At 30.6% G+C, this 18567-nt stretch overlaps 5 protein-coding genes across 5 annotated transcripts in view; 2 read left to right on the plus strand and 3 right to left on the minus strand.

Moving 5' to 3' along the window:
* Positions 1-2315, minus strand: part of HELRODRAFT_177586 (hypothetical protein) — a gene marked incomplete at both ends in the record, with an annotated part of 6620 nt that extends 4305 nt beyond the window's left edge. Inside the window, 2 exons of the mRNA XM_009025749.1 lie at positions 30-137; positions 2190-2315. Of these exons, the coding sequence (XP_009023997.1) occupies positions 30-137; positions 2190-2315 (234 nt within the window). The remainder of the gene's footprint in view (positions 1-29; positions 138-2189) is intronic.
* A 1013-nt stretch (positions 2316-3328) lies between these two features.
* On the minus strand, positions 3329-5468 carry HELRODRAFT_177587 (hypothetical protein; the record flags this gene model as incomplete). Its single annotated transcript, XM_009025750.1, has 5 exons — positions 3329-3378; positions 3678-3903; positions 4076-4308; positions 4663-4971; positions 5444-5468. 5 exons carry the CDS (start codon positions 5466-5468, stop codon positions 3329-3331), a joined length of 843 nt encoding a protein of 280 aa, XP_009023998.1.
* Positions 5469-7857: 2389 nt separating this feature from the next.
* HELRODRAFT_177588 (hypothetical protein) lies at positions 7858-8517 on the plus strand (the record flags this gene model as incomplete). The annotated part of the gene is made up of 2 exons (XM_009025751.1): positions 7858-8119; positions 8252-8517. The coding sequence occupies 2 exons, from the start codon at positions 7858-7860 to the stop codon at positions 8515-8517; spliced, it is 528 nt and encodes a 175-aa protein (XP_009023999.1).
* A 406-nt stretch (positions 8518-8923) lies between these two features.
* Positions 8924-10452, plus strand: HELRODRAFT_177589 (hypothetical protein; the record flags this gene model as incomplete). The annotated part of the gene is made up of 2 exons (XM_009025752.1): positions 8924-9146; positions 9875-10452. The coding sequence occupies 2 exons, from the start codon at positions 8924-8926 to the stop codon at positions 10450-10452; spliced, it is 801 nt and encodes a 266-aa protein (XP_009024000.1).
* A 1221-nt stretch (positions 10453-11673) lies between these two features.
* On the minus strand, positions 11674-12293 carry HELRODRAFT_177590 (hypothetical protein; the record flags this gene model as incomplete). The annotated part of the gene is made up of 2 exons (XM_009025753.1): positions 11674-11960; positions 12125-12293. The coding sequence occupies 2 exons, from the start codon at positions 12291-12293 to the stop codon at positions 11674-11676; spliced, it is 456 nt and encodes a 151-aa protein (XP_009024001.1).
* Positions 12294-18567: the final 6274 nt, after the last annotated feature.

Below are 18567 nucleotides of genomic sequence, written 5' to 3' on the forward strand. Positions count from 1 at the left end.
TAAAGTTTTTGTTTCAAACTTTTAGAAACCATGTAATCTCTCCCGTCGAAGTTGAAAACAACAGTTCCGTTCGGCATCGGATCCAACGCTGGTGTGATCAAGTATCCATTGTCCTTTGAATGTTGGAATGATCCTTCCTGTATATCATTTCAAATGAATTTTTATTGCATTATTTGAGGTGTTTTGCATTCTTCAGCAGCTGTGCGCAATTGGTTTCACAAAAAGCAATCCACCATTTCAGTAAAAATATCTAATAAGCATATAATTTTTTTTTAATTAATACGTTTTAAGCTATTGCCTATTTTTACTAAAAATTATTATTCTTAAATGTCTGTTTTGTTTTTTAAATTTTAAACAATTGATTTTTGTTATTGTTCAACAACTTTCTGAAACTTTCATTTTTTCAATCTCTTCTTGTAACTGAACAAAAAAACATTCGTGAAAAAAAACTAAGTGTAAATAATGTTCTGACAAAAACATATTCTGATGCAAATACTCTGGTGCACTCCACTTAAACAAATACTCAACGGTAACTTATTCATTCCTTTTAGTCAACAGCGTGGTTATATTTTTCATAAAAACTTCTAATGCTTAACATTTTTCAGCTGTAACTTTTTGCATAGTTCCTTTGAAACATAAGGCAATGAACACATAAAAGAAGTCAGCGGATTTCGTGCAACAATTCATGGATCAAAACATTCCTAGTGATATGATTGATTGATTGACGAGCAAACATTTTCCTTTGAAGCCTCAAGAACTTAGTTCTTTCTGTTTCTGACAAATATCTGTTTTGTTATGTATATACGATGTGCTGAGCTCTTTCGACTGAGTGATTCACATCAGCTTGAGTTTTTCTACGCATAGAAGTTTAATAGAATTAAATACTTCAAATTACAATATCATGTTAGTATTAAAACTGATTCATCTTAACTTTATGAGATCGTAAAATATGCTAATTTTGTTGAATCAGATTGAAATTTTTACACATCATCGCAACATTGACTCTCGTGTGCATCAACATAACGATGATACCAGTTGCAGCAAGAACGTGAGTCAAATTCCTTAAAAGTCCAAAACAACCTCCGTTATAAGAGATGGGCAGTGGGCACCCACCGAGCTATCTGAGTCATCAGGATGGCGTAGGAACTGGACAAACAGGATGGGTTTTCTGATAGATTATTATGTATGGGATACATGGCCACCATATCTTTATACTTTTGGTATAATGATTTTATCATGAAGCATATCTGTCGTCAAACCAGACTTGACCTCCACTGAATTTGACTCGTCTGGCAACATACACTTAATCAATTGTTAAAAACATGTCCTTAGTCTTGTCCAGCATTGTTCAGTTAACATTAACTCTTTTAGTAATTTTATTAAGGTTCTTATTGATGGAATACACGATGCTTCACTTTCAATTAACTTTGTGTATGCTGAGGTGTTTGAAGAGTAAATCAAATAAGCCCATGCCAATAATTGTGAAGAATAATTTTTCCCAGACTTGCTAAGACCAATTACTTATTTTGATCAATAATAAATTTTAATTGATGAAGTTTTACTCCTTGGTGGTGCAATGCCAATTCATATTTTCCACTGATCAGCTTTTAATTCTAATTTATTAATTTCCGTTCAATTTGTGTTAACTTTACTTAAAAATGCAGTTTAGTATGATTAAAAAACTCCACTCCACTCAAGAATTTTTTAATTATTCATCATGTTTTTATGTTTTTATATTCTTTTATAATTAAATTCTCAATATTTGTTCATATAACTAACATTCAATGTAATAAAGGAGCGTCTAAGTACTTAATAAACTGAATTTGTATCAATTTTAAATCTGTTTTGAAGAGAATCGTTTGTTTTTGTTGACCATTTTAATGAAAATTTTGATACTTAAAAATTTTGAAATTTGAACATTGGAGATATTTTCAAACATTTGTTGTGCTAATTTTTAGTTTAACAAAAAACTTAAGATTTGAAATAAAAAGCTTAATTTATATTGCTGATGAGTTAGTTATAAATATTCGAACCTTCGTATGATTGAAAGGAACTATGCACTGAACACGATTAAAATACTGTCTCTTTGAGTTTGCAGCATTTGGTTTCGCTTGCTTATTCAAAAAAATTTTCAGTATAACTCCTTCACAAGCGCAAAATTAATGAATGCATCGTTAGTTGCCATGTACTTGGGTTAGACCTTTTGTTTTTTTTTCAATGTTGTTCATGCTGGTCAATGTTTGTTTCAATATTTTGAATGTTTCATTGGTGCATGTGTGGTGCGCGAGTTTGTGGGATCCCAATGAGGAAACCATAGTTTTTGTTAGCAAAATATATGAATCACAATTATTATATTTCTTTAAAAAAAAAATTTGATAAATTTTATCAAAATAAATCTAAACTAAAGAAAATGTACAAAAAACAAACACACGCGTTTATTTAAGAAATGTAGTCATTGTGCACGGTAAAACAGTAAATAACATCCAAATTAGGATATTATAAAGCAAAAATTACATTCATTTAACATATAATCATGATAATAAAACTCAACATCCATGATAATGTAACACTTTAGCATAATAAGACATGAAAATTATTATAAATTTGATTTTAGAATAATATGATTTTGTATTAAAGTTCTAAACAAGACATATTTGTCTGATTAGTTACGTACATTAATGTATTTAAATATTCATAGTGACGTCACAATGATGTCATTCAGTCATTCGGTTATTATTATTATTTAAAAAACATTAGGCAGACTCCTATGCTTTATGCCTCAATCAAAAATATAAATAGAAACAGCATAATACACAATACACAACACAGAAAAACCACACATACTTTTGAACTAACATAATATTCAATATTACCGCTTTTTTTAAATAAAAAGAAAATAGACTGTGCGATGGTGTAAAAGTTAAGGTGTCTGTCATCGTTGATGCCGTGTCCGCGTTCAAATCTAAAGAGATCGCCGCCAATCACATGCAAAAGTGTGTGATGCGCTGTTTCATGTGTTTTTACCTGCACTGTGTTTGTTTTAATAATAATCATTCGCTTCAGTCGCTTGCCATGGCGCTATATAAATTATATTATTATTATATTAAAAAAAATCAATATTTATAACCGAAAATCATCTTTCCTTCATTCCTATATAAACTTGAAAAAAGCATCTTGATTCTAAAAAATAGCTACATAAAATAAATAATTTTTAGTCGTATCTAATCGTTCCAAATCCGTTTTTTCCATTCCTCTTAACTTCGTTCAAATTTGAAACCAACATTTATTAAAAAATGTAAAATCCTCGCCCATCTCTTCGTCTTACCATTCAGCTGATCGTCCGCATCCTAACACCGGTCCAATCAGATCTGTTGGCAGCTATGTACGTTAGGAGTTTTTATCATCATAACTGTACATGATTACTAATTTGAATATTGATCTATTTATTGGAAAATAGAAAAAAAACAAATGTTTGACTTAATTAATTTTATAAAAATTTTGATCTATTTATTGGAAAATAGAAAAAAAAACAAATGTTTGACTTTATTAATTTTATAACAATTTAAATAATTATTATTTCCGAGTTTACTAAAAATTTAACTTAAACTGTAATGAAAGATGCTTAAAATCATCTTTGCATGAACAAAAAAACGAGAAGTAAAAAAAAAACTTCAAACCGATGTTGTAGATGAAGAACTGCTTGGAAAAAACAAGGGTTCCATTATCGATGTAGGACAAAGTTTTGGCATGGGCGCCCTGCTGCCACAGAAACAACCACTTGTTCCTCCATTTCGAATTCGAGATGTCCAGGTTCACACTTTTCAAGTAAGGAATGGTACTTCCTATGTTGAAGCTTGGTTCATCGCTCGTTTGTCCAACAATCACTGTTCCGTTAGTGGTGTTCTGTCAATAAATAAATAAATTCATAAATTAATTAATTAATCAATTTTAATAAATTTAAAAACCTGTGTTGAAATGAACGTTAAATTTCTAAAACAAACACACCACTTAAAACCAAGTGATCCTGCAACATTCAAGTTACTACAGAAACAAAACATTGAAGCACGTCATCCACCGTGAAATACAATTTCATCAAAACTGCTCCATCCCCTGCTGCCAAGGTGTCAAAAAGCTGATAATCGTACAAAGAACGACTCTCCATGTTCAATTTGTACAAGCCAACGCCGGTCGGTTGGGATTTGGACGGATTATACCGGTCCATTCCGATAATTTCGATCAGGTTTCGATCCGGGAGATGTTTGTTCGTGTCGCTATTTCCGTAGGAGGAAATGTTGATGCAGATTGGCTCTGAGTGAACAAAATTTATAAATATTAAAAGAAATATTATAGATATATAAATATAAAAAAATTTGATCAAAAAAATTATAAAAAAATTTTGATTAAATAAGATATAATATAATAAATGAATAAAATGATCATGAATTCAAAATTAAAAAATGTTTGACATATTTTTATTTCCATCCACTCTGAATAAACAAATAACTAATCATTCTAAACTTTTTTCAAACACAAATTTCATAAAAATCATCAGTTGTCATTGTCTAATGTCTACACTGTCACTTAAAACAATAAAACTTCATTAAAGTCATCGACATGGAATTTTGGCGCAACTTTCAAAGCAGTGAAACAAGGCATACTAACTTTGAAGAATGTTGAGGAACATGGAGCAGTTGGCATGATCATTGGTGTACAAGCCGTCTGGCATATCATTGTAATAGAAACATAACACATCATATGCGCCAATAATATTCACCGATTTTATTTTGTCAACTTGAAATGCGAAACACGTTCTTACTGACGTTTGACATTTTATAACGCATAACTTTTCAAATTTGTTGGTGATCAATATTTTTTCTGGCACTACTGTCCTATTGAAAGAAAGTGTTTTGTTGATGGAGTTTGAGCAGAGAGTGGTATTTTTCCATGGCAGTTTGCTGAATATTTTGCCAGCTGTTTGTGATGAAGATGGTGATAAGATTTGTGAGGTACATATCATTATCAGGACAAATATTTTCATTTTTTTAGTTCGTTAAATATTTTGATTGGTGAGATGGGTGAAGAAAATGTAATGTATAAAGTGTTATCACAACTTTGAACTGAAAGTCACAGTTTCAGGATGCTTATTTAAAAATTTTAGTTTAAGTTTTAATTAAAAATGTTCAAATATTTTTGATTATTGAATGAAATTTTGTTATAAAGTTAACAATTTTTTTTTATTCCGTAAATCAAACTGTCAAATGCAAAGGAAGTAACAACGTGCAAGACAGGAAACGATGAAAATAAATTTTAACATGGAATAATCATACAAAACCATATTCTCTTACAACTTGTAATTATTATTAAAATCATAATTTTCAGAGTAGGTAATGTTATTAGAAAGAACTCGCGTTAAATTTTATTCTTCCGTGTATTATATACACACCTGAATTTCGAACTTGCAAGCACATTTTTGTGAACGCCAACGTTTCGTTTCAAAGTGTCAAAAAATTGATTGTTTTCCAGTGTTTAGTGCAGCTTAATTGCTTTGTAATGATCAGTGTTTTTATGTTTTGCCTTGAAAATTGTTTTTGAAGCTCGTGAAAATAGCGCTAGAACATTTAAAAGCCCTCACCAAGAAAAAATGTGAACAGAAGTGTTGATCAATCCTTCAGTGTAGATGGGTTTATAAAATATCCTTTCGAATAAAGAAACTTTATTCTCAAGAATTTTTTCAAACATTTCAAAAATTCATTTTTTCTTTTAAAAACCGTTTCAGTTTTTTTATTCCAAAAGTATGAATAACAACTTTTTTAAAGTTCTCTTCATGTTCGCGAAGTTTTTATCGATTGTTAGTTTGAATTTTTTAAATTTAAAGTTGTTGTAAGAATGGCAAGAAATGTTTTGATCTTTGAAATTTGAAAAAGTTGTTTCACGCAGCTGCTTCTATGTCTTGTGTATGTATGTGTGTGTATGTGTGTGCTGTGTAGACACATGTATGTATAAGATTGTATGCTTGCGCTAGTATTATAAAACTAAGTTAACATATATGTGGTTTTGGTTTTTAGCTTTTGAACCAGTCTAACTGCACATTACAAGTGCAGTAATGATCCAATTGAGCCAACAGAGTACTGCAATTAATACAATTAATGACCTTAAATAAATCCAGACAAGCTCCAACAGTGAACATTTTTTCCCAGATACTAATACTATTACTCTGATCAATTCCACAATCGCCAATTTTGTATAATAATGTTTAAGAAAAATTCGTTATATTTAATTTTTTCATTTATTTATTTTTTAAAAATTAGGTAGTTCAGTCACAGGTCTAAAATTGGAGAGATTACTTTTCTCATCTTTCTTAATTTGAATAATTTTTAAATGTTTTGGATATTTTGGAATAGGAAAAGATAAATTGATAAGAAGTTCTTAAACATGAGCAATCGTATCCGCGGTTGACATTATTATTTTCAATGACTGCTGTCCCATCCACTAGTTCTTTTGGGTTTAAATAATTTAGCAGTTGTAATTATTTCTTTTCTAGAAGTTGAAATTAACAAAATAATTTGATGTTCAATTTGGGGAGAAATTTTCTTAAGCGCACTTAGACAGTGGAAGTGAAACTAAATTAGTTACAGTATTTACAAAAAGTTTGTCATTCCAAGCATCAGCAGGATCAATTAATATATGACCACAGTTAGTGACAGGTTTCACATTATCACGAGTCTTAAAAATATTATCAGTTGTCGACCGGGTAAGAAGTTTCAGTATCGAATAAAACCAAATGATAACAAGTAGACATACAAAACAAAGTGCACAATTTTGAAAACAAACTAAATTAAAAGCACGACTCCACGCCAGCTTTGCGCCTGATGCACGAGAAATAAATTTCCATTTCAACCTACTCTCTGCCTCTGTAAATGTTGTACGTGGTAAATTTGAAAAAAAACAAGCAGATTCAAACCAGAAAATCAAAAGCCATAAAATCATGCAAATCTATTAGACCCCAAAAACTTTAAAAGAAAAACATAATGCCAAGGAAACAGGCATTCGTCCATATCCTATTTTTTCCTCATCCGTGTTTCATGTGATGCAGTCGGAATCGATTTCCACCCCCTCCCCTTATCCACACGGCACAATTTTTTTTTATTTAGACAAATTTTATTTAGACAAATTTGGGAGACTCAGAAGCTCAAAAGAGCTTGCATGGCCACCCTAAACAAAAATAAAAAATACACATTCATTATGAAATAGCACAACTGTTGACATTAAAAATGCAAATGTCAAAATCATCTACAATTAAATCTTGCAGTATGGAGACATCCACATTCATATAAAATAACAGATAATTTGAACTGATGAAAAAAAATTAATTCACAAATGCTTTCTGCCTCTCGACAAGGTCAAAAAATTTCAACATTTTTCAAAAATAAACATTTTCTGCCAACGTCATAAACGTCCAATTAGTTGCACTGAAGTTTACGTTAAGAAGAAACATTTGAAAACATGATGTTAGGCTTACTTATCACGTTTTGCTTTTATAAATAACAGCAAAAGTCATGCGGTATTAATTGCATGCCCGTTAGAACACGTACATTACAATACATTCTACATAGGAAATAAACTACAGAATTTAATTTGCACTCAGCTACAAATTTTAATGACAAATTTGAAGACCAAGCGCGGCCATGCTTTCTACAGTTTTCTTATGCCTTGAAATTAATTTTGCTTTTATGTGTTGGTGCAAACAAAACAAATCCCCTTTCACAAGTCTTAACTTGTTTTCTTCAAATTTTTTTACAAATTTACTGAAATCGGATTATTTAATTTAAAAAATATTTTGCCTTGAAACTATTAGAAATGAATTTGTTACTATTGTCAACAGTTATTGTGATTCGCAGCGTCAATTTTCTGGCGAAATGTCAAGAAAATGTGGCGCTAGGCAAAATAGTTTTTGAAAGTTCATCAGAATTTCCGTACAATGGATCGTTGGTGGTTGATGGGTTGTTCAGCCCTCCATTCTGCTTCAAATCACTTTCGTCTGGTTACCAGAAGATTATCGTTGATTTGATTTGGTTGTACCAAGTTGATTTTGTTCGTATATATGGAAAAACAATAAAAAGTGAGATACTTTGAAAAATTTGTTGTCCTTGAACTTAAAATTACAAAATAGAAACATTTTCCATTTTCAATTGATCTAAAAATTTTTATAAGATGATTTGACATTTCAAATTGATTTAAAATTTTGTATAAGATGATTTGAATGTTGGACTGGCTACTCCGAAATCGATGGTCATCCAATGTTACAACCTGACAAGTCGACTGAATGAAAGAAATGTATTATTTTCATGTCCAAATCCTGGAAACATTATCAGCAAAAAAATTATCATCGAGCAAAACACCACTTCACCAGATGTGATGCTGGTGTGCGAGGTTGTCGTAGAAGGCAAATATTCTGAAGGTCGTGTCATTAGTAACTGTTCCTTTTCATTTTTATTAAATAATGATTTGCACAATTAAGTTTTTAATGTTCGTAATTGAATTCGTAGAAACATTTTGCTAGCTAATGAGTTGAACGGAAGCAGTACAAAATGTAAAGTTGCATCAAGGAGTTGCAATGGCCGATATTGTTAACTGAAATTAAAGGATATTAAGAAACTAATTTTTAGTAACATTCACATAATATTTTATTTAAAAATATATAAGCGGTCAAAAAATTACTTTATCAAAACTTTGAGAGCAAATTTATGCGATTAAGTTTTATCGAGGCACAGTTTAAAAAAAAACTTGTTAACAAGTTGTAATTTATTAATATAATGTTAAAAATAAATATCTAAAAATTATGTATTGCTTACTCTGAAAGTTTCATCTTAATCTTCCAGCAGTGACCCAGCGAAAAAATCTTTTGCTTTACAAAAATTCAACCATGTCTTCAACATACAAGTATAAAAACATTTTAACAAATAATGTGTTTTATTTGAACGCTGGCCTGATGGTGGATGGCTTGAGAGATCCCGAACCTTTTCGTGGTCATTGCGCGCACACAAATGAAGGGGTGACTGGCCAGAATTGGATACAGGTGGACATAGGCGGAGAATACAACATTGATTACATTGCTCTTTTTAGTAGAGATTATAAAAAGAGACATGGTTAGTTGCTATAAATGATTCATTAAATTTGTCAGAATTTATTTTTTGATTTAAATTATTGCTGATTTTGATTTCTTTTTAACAAATGATAAAAACAGAATAATTAAAAGATTGTTCATTTTTAATTAACTTACAGTAAATAATTTGTTGTCATCCCAAAATATTTATGTTGGAACTGATCGATCAACAAATATTAGATGTATATTAAATTACAATTTAGAAGTTTGATTGAGAGTTTGTCCGAGGATTTCTTAAAATATTTTATGTTTAAAGAGAATTTCAATCATGTAAGCCACTGTGCCTAGTTATAAAGGTTTAAAAAAGGTTGAAGGTCTATCAGACTCTTCAAAAGTTTAAAAAAATTAACCATAACCAACCACAAACAGCGTTTTTGAACGACTCACCACACCAAATGACGAGACCGATTTGTCATCGCCTGGTCAATGTTTAACAAGACCAGGCGATCTTAACAATTAGACTATCAGGCCGTCCTTTTGTTTGAAATACATACATTTGTTAGCGGACAATTTCATTAATGAACATTAATTAATCAAAACTGATAAACAAACTGCAGGAAGCATATTTAGAAGCAACGGTGAAACATTCAACATTGAGCCAAACCTAACCAAATTAGGGAAAAAATTTAAATCACAGCTATTTTACAGCTATTAGAATTTTTCTCAATGTGACTTTTACACCGTTATTATATAAATATTTAAACTCTTTAGTTATGCTACGTCTGTCAAACTTCATCATCGGTCTGATGTTATCAAGCGCCACAGTTGAACCACCAATCAGAGGACAGTATCCTCTGTGTGCTACCTACCCTGGAGATGTTCCAGCTGCTTCCAGGGTCATCCTCAAATGCAACGCCAACCTGCCTGCCTTCCGTTACATCATCGCTCAACAAGCCGCTGGTGCCAGCGATGGATATTTTTCCGTTTGCGAGTTGGAAGCCTATGAAGCATTGCTGGCTACAGGTGATCAACCTTGGAAATATTTAGTTGATGATAAATTGAAAAATAAATTAAAAAAACTGAAAATTTTAGAAAAAGTCTGGACTTCTAAGAACAATCAACAATTGCTGAATTACATTTTCATGGAGTTTGAAGCCGACAGACCTTCATTATGTTTAGGCCAGTGCATGAAAGTTGGAGCGTACAACTGTGACTCGTTCAATTTCAACTACCTGCAAAGAATATGCCAGCTGAACCAGCACAGGAATGGATTTCTTATTGGGAATTTAGTTGCCAAATTGGGTTGGTCATTCTGGAATGCTACATACGCTCACCTCGGAAGTTTTTGAAAGGATTTTAAATTTGAAAACTATTTGAAATTTACAAACGAAATACAATTGTAGGGTAGTGAACTTCTTTAATGATTTTTACTGTTAATTTTAGCTCAATTAGTGCCACTGTTTAAAACGATTAGCCTATTTTTGTTAAAAATTTGTGATTTACTATTGCTTAATTTTTCTATTTTAGAAACTTGTAGTAAAAAAATACTTTGATTGAATTTTTTTTAATAAATATCAAATTAACGTAGCTAATCACCAGCTTTGTTTAAATTTTTAAATTAAGAACACTAAAAATAGAATCTAAAGTCTTGTTTAACCCTATCTTTAAATGTTTAATTTGAAATAAAAGTTTCAATTCAAACAAAAATAAAAATGTTTATAAGACATGAACGTTTGGCTGTTTCACGAGAATTTCATTCACAAATTGATTTATTGAAAAAATAAACACATTAGAAATTGATTAGAAATTGTAAGTAATTTGAAAAAAATCACAAAAATTATGTTTAAACCAAAATCGTTTGTCTTAAAATGATTCCTAAGTTCGGGGTTGCCAAAACTTCGTTTGGGAGTTGAGCGGTTAGCAAACATTATATCAGGTAAGTACTTAATATTTAGCAAAATTGAGCTATTAGAGAAACCTTTACAAAAAGTGTCCCTGATAGATTGAAAAATGAATAATTTTGTAAAATAATGTCCATTTAATATTATGATAATGTGATAGATTTAACTTGAAATTGAATTCAAGATTTTACGTAACAAACTTGGTTGCTTTTTTTTCGAATTATGGTCCATGAACTAATTTATATAAAAATTAATTTATTGTTTAATTTTTAATACAAGTTGAAAAACGCCATCTCATCATTGAAATGTCTGAATTCGTGATTCCATTTAAGGTGATGTACTTTTAATGCATACTACACTGAATCGAAAGTGTAGGTTAGTAAAAGTTTTGTAAAAGTTTTATATTCAATAGCAATAAATTTTTTAGCTATGCTGGATTTTTTGTAATTCATTAATTAGTTCATTCATTCATTTATTCATTCATTCATCATATCAATTTTCAATTTATTTTTTTCTAAATTATACACAGACAAATTTGATTTGCCGTCCACCATTTTTTTACATTTAAAATACACCAAAACGACATTTACAGAAAAGTTTTACATTTGAATTCTCTTTAGACCAAATGTTTGAAAGTTCAATTTAGCAGGACTAAAGTAGCAGCTGCAACTAGTTCAAATAACGCTCAAAATCACGTTGGTCATTTTTACACAGATGGTTTTCAATACATTGGAACTGATTGGGATGATAACTTTCGTCATTTCTGAATAGTGCCAGGGTGTGAATTGAGAGACTTGAGTCATCGGTGCACTCTTGAAACCTAACAAACTTCAAGGTCAACTTCAGTTTCACGTTTTTCAAGATTTCTCCGTTATCAGTTGGTCTCCACATCATTGAATTTTTATTGGGCTGAAATGTTCGAGCTTTAAGTTTGTAACCTAACAAGTCTTTCGTGTCTAAAATTTAATGGGTGAAAACATTTAAAAAAGTATTACAATTTCAAGCTGGTTCTGATATTTTTCAACCAAGAATGAGTTTTTCACTTGCATAAAACTTTTAGAGTTTTTTTTTATAGACATAGATATGTTTTCAAAAATAAATTTATTTGAGCTGAACAAACCAAAGGGATCATATTTTTTTACGACTTGGCCACAAAAAGGTTGGCTTCCCGTGTCAACATCAATTCCAAAGCCATTAATTTCAGAAACCAAGTAGCCGTGTTCATTTATAATCCACTTTTGACTTTTTTGGCCTGTTTTGTTTTGAAATTCTACGCTTTGGCCAGCCATCGTCAGACAAACTTCTTGATATCTGCCATATTGTTGGCAAAATTCGTAAATTTTACTCCTCGGTCGTCTGTTGATGGAAATTTTTTGTTTACCTCGAACTATTTTGTATACATTGAATTTAATTCTGAAAGTTGGCGTTGAAATAATTTATTAAAATAAACGCTTGAAATTATTTACCCAAAATATTTTTTTTCGTATTTGATTATATTTTCAATGCAATCATCCGAATCGAGTATGGCATCAATGGTAGTTACATTGATGCCATTAAGAAAGATACCATTAACCGCTAAGAGAGGAACTGAGGAATTCGGATTGTAGATGATGGTCAAGTTGGCCGCCTCATTTATAAGTGTTTGATCTTCCAGGTTATTCAGTCTCTACTTCAATGAATTCCTATTCAATCGAAATTCATTCTCCAGGTTTGGATAAAACGCAGGTACGCTACTCATTGTAACTGAAATAAAATTAAAATTTTCAAACAAATTTTATTTGGATTTTGTTCAAACTGCTAATTACTGAGCAATTCACTTTCTCACCAGAATCCTTCATGTAAGTAACGCAGATGCTATCACCCAGATCAATAGCGAGGTTGTGGTAGCTACTTATTATGTAGCCAAAACTATTAAGTTCCCAATAATAAATATCTTCCACGTGTGCGGTACTTTCTTCGTGAACTAGAGTGAGGCCATCTACTAATCCAGGTGACAAGCAGTGGTGCGAACCTTTCTGGCATATTGTTATTGGAGTTGCCCTGCAGTTTGCGAGAAACAAAACTAAGTGTAATGAAAATTAAGACATTGTGTGAGGAAGCTGTTGAGTTGTTCAAAATTTTATTTTCTTCGTTTTACAACTTGCATGTCAATACTGTCTGACAGAGTCTGATTTACAGAATAAAAAAACATAAAAAGGCATTGCGTGATGAGATTATTATGAGAGTTATTGGAACTAACTTATTTGCAACATGAAAGTTAAACGATTGTAAATGGTTTTGAGATGGTTATGATTTCATCAAAATTAGCAGTTTATTCTAAATTTGATAAAAGTCTGGATTGCAAAATTTTCCGGAAAAATTTTGACCTGACTGATATTCTGAACAAAACGATGAAATGCTTACGCGTTATATTTTGTCCAAAAGTCAAACACTTTGGCATTGCAAAGTTGACTTCGAACACAATCGTCCAGGTGTAGAAACGATCCACTCCAATCGTAGATGGCGACGGTTTGAAAACTTTTCCTATTGTCCTGTCCAACATTATAAGAAGGTGATCCACACTGCTTCTCAAAAAGGTATTGCACGTTCATTTTGTAGTCTCCATTCACAATTGACCTGTCACCATTCCCAGGTCGCCATCTCATTGACAGCTTATCCGGGTTGAAGGGGGCTTCAATTAGTCCAAAGACTACAGTTTCACTGCTAATTTCTACTGATAGGTTGCATAAAAAACTTAGTTAATTGAAAATTTACCGTTATCTTTCTTGAAAGTTTAAATGAAATGATAATACGTGTTTTTTGTCTTATGATAATACATATGTTAATAAAAATTACACACGCACACACACACACACACACACACACATATATATATATATATATATTTTGGTAACAGACTGTTGTTAACGCAACATTTCAAAAATTCAACACTACTTTCAACATTGTTCAACTTTTTTATATTTCTTTTTAATTTATTAATTTCAGAGAAATTAGACATTTTATTGTAATTTTAATTTTATTTTAATTTTTAATTTTAGACATTTGAAGCAAGCAGAACCACAGCGATGATAATAATAATAATAACGTTAACAATAATAATAATAATAACGTTTTTAAATATTGTAAAAATAATATTAAGAATATGTAGTTAACTAAATAAATTAATTTGCGCTTCTCGGCTGAGAAGCAACATAATAACCATAATATAAACAATCTTGCCGTTAAAAATTTTTAAAATCGCGTTTTATATTGTTTATAGTTATTAAATTTATTTTATTGGTTTTCTGTTTTAATTAAATAATTTTTATAAATTAATAATTACTTGTTCCTTCTTATCAAATATCTTACATACCTTATATATAATGCACTGAAGATGAGTTATCTATAACTCGAAATAGCTATTTGCAAATTTATTTAATAAAAATTTTTAAAAAACAATAAAATGTCTAATTTCTCTGAAATTAATAAATTAAAAAGAAATATAAAAAAGTTGAGCAATGTTGAAAGTGGTGTTGAATTTTTGAAATATATATATATATATATATATATATATATATATATACATATATACAATGTACATGTATATTGGATTAAGACTGTCAGAAATGCAATTATTGGATGAAAATCACAGCATGTTCGGAGTTAGTTAACTCCAATTTAACGATTGATCGTAAATAAATTTCAAGTTCAAAACAAAAATTTTTGTTAATTTTATGCATGATTAGAACAAAAAAGGTTTTTTAGGTATTCCTATACCATCTTCGGTGTTCAAATTGTTACGTTGTGTTTGTGCCCAGATGATCAAATATATATATATATATATATATATATATATATATATCGATATATTATCGATAAATAATAACATGTTTACGAGTTTGTGTTTTCTGTTTCTAAATTTATTAGTAGGAAGAATTCCAATTGCCCTTTGTTGAATATTTATTATCGGATGTCCTTGTTCTATGAGTATTGATTCGGCTAATCATAAATTATAATGGTTGTTATTGTAATGTAAGATTTCAACATTGTGGTCCAAGATTTGTCTAGTAATTTTAGTTTCGTGTTTCACTTTCATGTGACTCTTTATAGCGCCAGTTTGTAGTTGGATCGTGAGTCTTTTCGATAACTTGGTTGTCGTCATACCAATATATTCGGAATTATGGTGCCCACACTCACCAATATTACATTTGAACAAATTTCTTAGATGGCTATGATCCATTATCGATTCTGGTTTACTAGTGCAGTTGTTTTTCATCACTAGAGATGAGGTTCTTTGGTTTTTATTCGTAGTTTAATAATATCGTTTTCGTTGATTGCTGCGACGTTCTTTTCTATGATTCTTTTCATGATTTTTTCATCTTGATCGAAAGCGCTTTACATATGATTCTTAGGATATATTACTATGTTATTTTTGTTACTATTGTTGGTTGCATTGTTGTTGTTGCTGATTTTTTTGTTCTTTGCGTTCTATTATTTTCTGGATCATGGAATTTTTATATCCATTATTAATGAGTTGTTTAATGATTCTATCTAGTTCTGTATCAGAAGAGTGCGAGTAGGCCCGGTTTACAAAGGCAGAAATCGTACTCTCTAGATATGTTTGACAATAAACACTATTGCCATTGAGGCATACATATATGTGTATATATATATATATATATGTGTGTGTGTGTGTGTGTATGCGTGTGTGTGCGTGTGCGTGTTTTGATTCATTTACGAATTTGTGTGTTTTTGTGGGTAAACGAACCTGGTCTTTGAGATGTCCTTTCATCCTTTGCGCATTTATATTCAAACGTCAAATTTATATCAATACCTAATCCATTCAAGCTGGAAAACAAATAGCCATATTCGTTCAAAACCCATTTTTGGCTTAAATCTCCATTTTTTGGTTTGTGTTCAATCTTTGTACCGCTTGTGAGGCACAGCGTGTAGTTGATACCGGCTCCAGTGCGACAAATAGTGTACGTTTTGTTAATGATGTGTCTGAAAGAAAATATCTTTCTATTCATTCAATCACAAATATCTTAAGCTATAACATTTTAATCATAAAATATTTTAAAATGCGTAGATTATTTAACTTACCCCACAATTGAGCGTTCAAACGCGATGATGGTCTCACTGCATGACTGCATGGCCGAAAAACCATCAAGATAAACTAATACATCCGTTCGCAAGTCACCTGGTATCGCAATTACATCTGATGGAAAGTATTGGCCCAGATAGAGTGTTAAATTCGTTTTTTCATTTACAATTCTGAAAAAGCTTGTGTAATGAATTGATAATTTCCATTGCATTGTTTTTTTCCTCAAGTCAAACTCTTTCAATTCAAGATTATACGCCGGGAAACCAGCGTAAGCTGAAATATGACAAAGTTTTGGATTAAATTGAAAACTAGAAATTCGGTCGCTGGGAATAAAATTGAAACACAAATGTTGACATACACATGTTTGCGATGGTTGAGCCACATAAAGCCGAAGGTTTCAAGTCGATACCAAACAAGTTATCAGCAAAAACTAGAAAACCATGCTCATTCTGTTTCCACAAGAAGTTAACATCAGTGTCGTTTTCATCGGAAACAATTACTGAAGATGTTTGTTTCTTTACACCTAGACACACTTTGTTACTGCACAACTTGAACCTTGAATTGCTGCAAATAAAAAATTAATTACAATTTCACTCAAATATAGAACATTTTTACCAATATATTTGCCAATTTTTTGAGAATGTTTTCGGACGTTTCACTCATTAAACGAAACGTTTCAACTCATGAGATTTGAACGAAGAATTAAAAGTAAATGTTTTGGATTAAGAATCAAATTTTGGCTAAATTTTTTATATATAAATGTCTTTTTATTTGTGTCAATTAGTGGTTAGCACAAATACAAAATTGTATTTCTATCTATCAAAACATGAACATCAAGTCAAGTATACAATTGGCAGTTTTTGTATGTCTTGTGTAGGAACAAGAAAAAAATGATTGAGATATATTTGGTTTTAAAAATTTATTTTTTATATTAGAAGAAATTAATTTTTTTTTGTTTTTACTCAACTTTGCTGACACCACAGATTCTTTTAAAGTAAGTATAATCATATATACATGCGGCATTATATTTGCTCAAATCGTCAATAAATATTTTTTTGATAACATGTAGACAAAGCTAAATAAAATGTAAAATGTGTCAGGTCGTATATATTTTCTGAAAATAAATTTTCTAACCCATGTTTCTGCCAGTGAATTATAGATTCAGCAGGAATAAGAAGGACAAGAAACAGTAAAATAACTCTACCCAGCATGTTTCAGATACGCAAGTTCAAAACAAATCCGCAACCTGTATGTTGGTGTAGAACTTAATGAAATTGACTAATTTTAAAAGTTATATATTTGCATCGATTTCACTTGAAAATAAATATGGTGAATTATCAGATACATCTTTAATATCGTTTACAAAAAAATTTTTACAACCCAATGAAAGAAAATTGACGTTCTGACAAAAAAAAACTATTTCGATAAAAATATGTGCAGAGCTGGCGAAACCTCAATTCTGTAACAAATATTTGCAATGAAAAATTATACATAAAATAGTAATTTGAATTATTCGTATCGGCAAAAATTAAACGCTACATAGATGAGAGTCACGTTAGCATGTTAATTTATATTACCTATATTTTAAAAGGTTTTAATATCAATTTGAATTTGATTGATCTCCTCCATACATTAGAACATTTGAATCAGTTTTCAATCCTAATGGTTTTGAGTTGTTACAAAAAGTTAGATGATAACAATATCAAAACATTTCAATTTCAAATATTTAGGCGGCTCTTTAATAGACTACGCCTTAGCAAAAGAAAATCTTTGTTTAGAAATTGTTGTGAACGCTACTACAATGTCGATAATAGACATGATCGTTATGGGCCTTCCCGTAGAAATACAAAACCAGCTTGATAGAGAAGAAATAACGACCATTGAGAAACTGTTTGAAGAATCGAAGAAACAAAAATTGATGAATGCGTCTCTAACATCAAGCCAAAAATGAAAATAATAGGCCTACTTTAAATAAAAAGTATTTTGTCAGCACAGCAAAGAAACCATGTTTTATGTGTGAAGAATTAGGCTTGAAAAATCGATACCATCCATCAAATGAATGTAGAAACAAGAATCTTTACTCGTCAAAAAGAGAAATTAATATACATGATACTAACCACCAATCAAATGACAAAGCAAAAATGATGAAAATTGAAATAAAATTGAAAATATAAAATAAACGAAAAGAGAAGAGTACGAATTTAAAATGGGCGATCAGGTCTATGTCCAGAATGGGAGTAAACTCAATCGAAGTAAAATGGACAAAATAAGAGTTGGCCCGTTTAAAGTTCTCCGAAAGATGCCACCGTCGATTTTCGAAATAGACTGTGGAATGAAGAAGATAGAATCAAACTTTTTTCACATTAATAAATTGTTACTTTATGTGCCTCCAAAAGTGACTTGAAGGGGGAAGATGTAAATTATATTTCATATAATTATCTATGCTTAAGTATTCCTTGAATTTCTATTCTTTGCTTATA

This window comes from Helobdella robusta, assembly GCF_000326865.2.
Source record: "Helobdella robusta unplaced genomic scaffold HELROscaffold_43, whole genome shotgun sequence".
In the NCBI taxonomy this organism is placed as follows: domain Eukaryota; kingdom Metazoa; phylum Annelida; class Clitellata; order Rhynchobdellida; family Glossiphoniidae; genus Helobdella; species Helobdella robusta.